This window comes from Branchiostoma floridae, unplaced genomic scaffold (genome assembly GCF_000003815.2).
Source record: "Branchiostoma floridae strain S238N-H82 unplaced genomic scaffold, Bfl_VNyyK Sc7u5tJ_1439, whole genome shotgun sequence".
Lineage (NCBI taxonomy): Eukaryota > Metazoa > Chordata > Leptocardii > Amphioxiformes > Branchiostomatidae > Branchiostoma > Branchiostoma floridae.
The window spans coordinates 776,142-782,545 of record NW_023365716.1 but is presented as its reverse complement, the minus strand read 5'-3'; the positions used below and the strand labels follow the sequence as shown (position 1 = coordinate 782,545).

The 6,404-nt window shown below is 41.7% G+C and overlaps 4 protein-coding genes across 5 annotated transcripts in view; 3 read left to right on the top strand and 1 right to left on the bottom strand.

Annotated features, from left to right (window-relative positions):
• LOC118407597 (zinc finger protein 260-like) overlaps positions 1-3,798 on the top strand; it is a 10,557-nt gene extending 6,759 nt beyond the window's left edge. For both annotated transcript variants that reach the window (XM_035808091.1, XM_035808092.1), the window contains exon 2: positions 703-3,798. In XM_035808091.1, the coding sequence (XP_035663984.1) occupies positions 710-3,073 (2,364 nt within the window). In that variant the 5' untranslated portion in view covers positions 703-709 and the 3' untranslated portion in view covers positions 3,074-3,798. The remainder of the gene's footprint in view (positions 1-702) is intronic.
• Positions 1-6,404, bottom strand: part of LOC118407668 (tropomyosin-1-like) — a 1,169,601-nt gene that overhangs the window by 388,148 nt on the left and 775,049 nt on the right. The window lies entirely within an intron of this gene.
• LOC118407610 (zinc finger protein 25-like) overlaps positions 1-6,404 on the top strand; it is an 865,280-nt gene that overhangs the window by 115,477 nt on the left and 743,399 nt on the right. The window lies entirely within an intron of this gene.
• LOC118407627 (zinc finger protein 525-like) overlaps positions 1-6,404 on the top strand; it is a 976,997-nt gene that overhangs the window by 236,127 nt on the left and 734,466 nt on the right. The window lies entirely within an intron of this gene.

The window sequence follows — 6,404 nt, the reverse complement described above, 5'->3', positions numbered from 1 at the left end:
AATGCAGGTAAACTTGGGAGCTGTGCAGGTATTTCTGGTGTCTACCTGCACCTAACCTACACTGGTCTATGTACTGGGTTTAATACATCATTCAAATGTCCTATGATACTTGTATGTGGATCGTTATTAGCTGCATTTACTATCACCACCTAGAGAGTATAAAACTTTAAAAGAAAAAAATAGCAATGGTTACTGAACAGTTTTAATATGATCCATACTTCCTAAATTAAGTGTGGTTCAGGAAAAATTTGTATCGTGCAGGTAATTATCAATGTTACCTGTAGCAGTGCAGGTATGCTAATCTCCAAGCAGATTCTACAATGGCATAAAATAGTACCAACCTGGCCAAGGAGTGTAGTCAGCCAAGAGGTGTCCATTCAGCGAAACACACTCCTAAGCCAGCTTCAGTCCTCTGCCAGCTTTTGATACTATCTTATGCTACCGTAGGATCTGCTTGGAGATTACAGGTATGCAGAAAAAAGTATTTAGAGCCCTTAGACACCACTTCCTCCACCCTCAACATTTATTTCTTGGAACAGCCGCCTATTCTCTTCCTTGATTTCTTTTCCTTCGTAGGTCACTTAGGGTCAGTTAGCTGACCGTTCGAAAAATATCATAAAAGATGACAGAATACATTGCGAGATGAACTAAGTATATGTAACAATTGTAATTGTTATTTGTCTGTGAAATTACCCCCTACAGAACAGTAATGGAAGATTCCAGCTGTGAACATTCTACTGGAGAACTGTGTGCTGCACATCCTGGGAAGGAGATGGACTGTACAGAACACCCTGGGAAGGAGATGGACCATCCTGGGAAGGAGATGGACTGTACAGAACGCCCTGGGAAGGAGATGGACCATCCTGGGAAGGAGATGGACTGTACAGAACATCCTGGGAAGGAGAGTGACAGCAGGGAGACCCAGACAGCAGACATGGGCCTGCAGCAGGAAACGTGTGATGTGAACTTTCCCCAACCTGACAACACATCAACCTCACAGGGACAGACGAGCATAGGCAATACGGGAGGTACCATATTTCTTGTACCTTGCTCACTTATTCCCGTTCAGAGTATGATCATCCCTGTCCAAGGTATGAGTGTTGGGCATCCTGGGAAGGAGACTGAAGGCAATATGGGAAGGAATGTGCTTAGGCACACCGGTGAGAAACCCTACATGTGTGGGGAATGCGGATACAGGGCGGCTCAAAAGTATCATTTATCCCGACATATGAGAACCCACACAGGAGAAAAACCATTCAAGTGCGACCAGTGTGACTTTTCTGCTGCACAGAAATCCACTTTGGACAGACATCTTGCAAAGGTACAGAAAATAGGAAGGCATGTGGTTGAACACACCAGTGAGAAAGTCTTCATGTGTGAGGAGTGTAAATACAAGACATCTAAAGAAAAACGCTTTTTCAAGCACATGAGAATCCACACAGACAAGCCATTTAAGTGCCACCAGTGTGACTTTTCTGCTGCTCAGAAATCCATTTTGGACAAACATCTAGTGAAACACACCGGTGAGAAACCCTACATGTGTGGGGAGTGTGGGTACAGAGCGGCTCACAGGTCCAACTTATCCCAACATATGAAAACCCACACCGGAGGAAAACTCTACAAGTGTGACCAGTGCGACTTTTCTACCATATGGAAATTCAGTTTGGACCAACATAAAACAAAACACACTGGTGAGAAACCCTACATGTGTGGGGAGTGTGGGTACAGGGCAACTCTAAAGCCTTTGTTATCCCGACATATGAGAACCCACACCGGAGACAAACCCTACAAGTGTGACCAGTGCAACTATTCTGCAGCACAGAAAGGTACTTTAGACCAACATATAGCAGCAAAACACAACGGTGAGAAACCCTACATGTGTGGGGAGTGCGGGTACAGATCTGCTTACAAGTCTGGCTTATATCGACACATGAAAAGTCACACAGGAGAAAAACCCTACAAGTGTGACCAGTGTGACTATTCTGTGGCACAGAAATCCACTTTGGACAAACATATAGCTGCAAAACACAGTGGTGGGAAACCCTACATGTGTGGGGAGTGTGGGTACAGCACAACTTACAGCTCAACCTTCTCCAACCATATGAGAACCCACACAGGTGAGAAACCCTTCAAGTGTGACCAGTGTGACTATTCTGCATCAAAGAAATGTTATCTAGACCAACATAAAACAAAACACACCGGTGAGTATCCTTACATGTGTGGGGAGTGTGAGTACAGGACAGTGCGTAAGTCAAACTTTTCCGATCACATGAGAACCCACACAGGAGAAAAACCTTACAAATGTGATCAGTGTGACTATTCTGCGATTTTAAAATCTTATTTGAACAAGCATATATCAAGACAGCACAATGATGACAAACCCTACATGTGTGGGGAGTGTGGGTACAGGGCAGCTTGTAAATCTGACTTGTCCAAACATATGGCAAAACACACAGGAGAAAGACCATACAAGTGTGACCAGTGTGACTATTCTGCAGTACGGAAATGCCATTTGGACGAGCATATAGCACGACACACCGGTGAGAAACCCTACATGTGTGGTGAGTGTGGGTACAGGACAGTTAAAAAATCACGCTTATCTATACACATGAGAACCCACACAGGTGAAAAACCCTACAAGTGTGATCAGTGTGACTATTCTGCAGCACTGAAAAGTCGTTTAAATGAGCATATAGCACGACACATTGGTGATAAGCCCTACATGTGTGGTGAGTGTGGGTACAGGGCAGCTAAAAAATCCCGCTTAGCCACACATATGAGAACCCACACAGGAGAGAAACCCTACAAGTGTGACCAGTGCGACTATTCTGCTGCAGAGAAATCCGCTTTGACCAGGCACCTTTTCAAACACAGTGATGAGAATCCCTTCACGTGCGGGGAGTGTGGATTCAAGACGGATAGCAACTCTCACTTATCCCGACACATGAGAACTCATACACCGACAGGGGAAAAACCCTACAAGTGTGACCAGTGTGACTATTCTGCAGCACAGAAAATACGTTTAAACCAGCATCATCTCGCTAAACACACTGGAGAAAGACCACCAGTGTGACTATTCTACTGCAGACGAATCCACCTTGGACGAGCATCTAATTATAAGAAATCCCGTTTGTGAGAAACCCTACATGTGTGGGGAGTGTGGGTACAGGACAACTCGGAAGTCTATCATGTCTGAACATATGACAATTTAGCCATTGAGTATGTAAATAAATCAGTTTCAGTACTTAGGCAAAAAGTACTCATTTTGTTTGTGTTAGAATCAACTGTTTGTTTATTTATTTTCAATCACTTTAATTTGAATCATATGCATATAGTTAAGTCATGCTCCTGGTCTTTAACTAAGAAATGGGTTATTTAACTGTTTTTCTAATTCATCCAGAATAAACTAACATCTGAAACAAGTTACTAGTATACAGTCATATACACCATGTTGTGTACATAGTATTTTGAACACATGTCAGTAGGCATTTTGATGATCAAAGAACACACTGTCTGGCTAGTCTTCTAAACTTTTTAAGCATCAATTTTTTTTTACTCTATTTTGTTCGAAAGAATAACCTAACTTATGCAACAATAACAATATTGTTATAGTATATGTGGTTTGTTTTTCCAAGGATGTTATTATTATTGATCTTAGGCCTATGAAGAAAAACGCTTGTTTCCTTTTTCATTCCAGAATTTTTTTTTCTTGTATTTTATTTTAAGGCTGGCCAAAGCTCTAGTGAAACATATTACAATACAGTGAACAAAGTAAAATAAAATGCATGAGGACACGAATTGTCTTTCAATGTCCAATTTGTATGTTGTGCATGATAAATTTAGATACATTTATCCTTCGTTAGATAGGACAAGCAGTGTTTTTACTTCAGTAGGAAGCAGGCTGAATAAAAATTCTAACAGTAAGCTACAAAATATATGTGACCCCACTGCTTATCCTCAAAAAATCTAGGGCTGGCAGGTTTTCTAGGGTAGTTGGGGAAACAGGATACACAACATTTTTTTACTAGGCCTTAGGCCACACCAATTTAATTTCTTGGTTCACGGATTTTTTCATAAAAAATATGGAGCGAGAGGGCGAAATAAAAATAAAAATAAAAATTGTAAAATGGTTGGGGTAAAGGTAACGGCTAATCCAAAACATAAAGAAAAAAAGTTTTCAGCTTGAAAAAAGTACAAAAACACCATTACTGTACAGTAACAGCACCTGTTCGTTGAAAATTACAAAATTAGTGTCAGTTTTTATGTTTGCTACACCAGAAAGTTGGTGAATGGTTTCATTAATGGTGAAAATTTGCTGAGTGGTAATTTTCATTTTTATTTATTTTTTCCAAAAAATAGGAGCGAGCGAATCCGTGAACCAAGAAATTAAATTGGTGTGGCCTTATACTTGGATATTTAGCTTGTACGTATACCGGATCTGATACCTGAGAACCTGGTGTGCATGAAAAAGTCTTTCAAAATAAAATTATTATAAGCAGAGCCATCGTATGCATTTTTGCTGTCCATATGAATATCCCTCCCTCATAGCAGAATTCACCCAATTTGGCCTAGTAATTAACACCATCAGAGAAAGAATCATTCCTTCAGTTTATTTTAACATTTAGGTCAAGTACCAAGAAATGGCTCGCAAAACAACAATGATAATTACATGAAGCCTTTCCTTTGCCCAAATAGCGATGAAATATGGTTTTTCTGAATCAAAACGCTTATTCCTCATTTTTAACCGGAACTGCGGTGTGAGATCACCTGGGGCCAGCTACTGCGGTGAGATACCACGTTTGTCGGAACTGCGGTGTGAGACACCAGAGGTCAGCGGCAGGTCACAACAACAACAGGTGGCTGTACTGATCAAACATGGCCGCCGGACAGAACTTGTGAAACTTTTAGAGGTTTGTTTTCGTTTTGTTTAGTTTCTTAGAGCGAAACAGGGAGCACAATGACCATATAGTAAGCTTTGATGAGTACAAACTACATAACGTACGGATTTGTCTGAGGTTTTTATCGAAACGTAGCCGTAACTACGTGTGTGTGTGGGGGGGGGGGGGTTACTTTTGTAGCGCTGTAAAAGATATAATGTTAAAATCTGTATCTATTTAGCCGGTATAACCGCCGTTCGGTGTAACACGCCAGCTTGGTACTCATTACTTATGTACTCTTTATTCTAGTATCTTTATTCCTTCTTTTACATATATACGTGGGGTTTAGCAGAAATTTCCTTCTGTAAAAAAAATTATGCTGGGTCAAAATATGTCAATGGAAGGCAACCGTTTACTAGTATATATTATTGGGATGCTCAGTCAAAGCTAGCCGCAGTGCTCCTGTTGTTTTTTTAGCTTCCGGGAGTAAAGTGGGAGCTAAAAAACCAACAGGAGCACTGCGGCTAAGTCAAATGCCCGCAGAATATGCATCAATTTGCATAAAGAGCCTATATTATCCCACCTGGACCATAGAACAACATACCTTAAATGATGGGTAGACATGATCTGTCATTCAGTGGTTGTAGCCTATAAATTGTGTAACCATACAGGAGGGTCTGCATGCTCTTTTCCGTAAGGCGTAGGCAGTCTGTCTTTATTTCCCGTAACTCGTAGGGAAAACCATCTTATCTACGTAATTCGTAGCGAGGCCATCAAATTTAGCGTAATTGCCTTTCTTGATTAAGCGTAATACGTAGGGGGTTCTTCTGAATTCAGCGTAAATCGTTGTCGGGACCCCCCCGATGCCCCTATGCAGACCCTCATACAGGGTGTGCTTGTCCGAGCTACGAAAAAATATATTTTGGGGGGTATCTCCCAGAACTTGGGTTCAGTTTGAGCAAGGCAGATTGTAACTAAGTAGGGTATGAACATGGGATTTTTTGAGCTACGGAAATATATTTCGGTATCTCCTCTTGGACTATGTAAAAAGGTTAGGGTCAGCGTATAGACATTCTATGATATATTTTCCTATGAATACCATACAGGGGTTATCACATGTCATGATGATAATACAGAATGTCGTAAGATGAACTAAGTATGATCCCCCCCCCCCCCCCTCTACAGAGCAGAAATGGAGGATTCCAACCATAAACATTCTACTGAAGCAGAACTGCGTGTTGGACATCCTGGGAAGGAGATGCATGATACAAAACACCCTGGGAAGGAGAGTGACAGAAGGGAGACCCAGACAACAGACATGGGCCTGCAGCAGGAAACTTGTGATGTGAACTTTCCCCAACCTGACAACACATCAACCTCACAGGTACAGGAGGGCAACGGTGATATGGGAAGGCATGTGGTTAAATACACCGGTGAGTGACCCTACATGTGTGGAGAATGCGGGTACAGGGCGGCTCAAAAGCATCATTTATCCCGACACATGAGAACCCACACGGGAGAAAAACC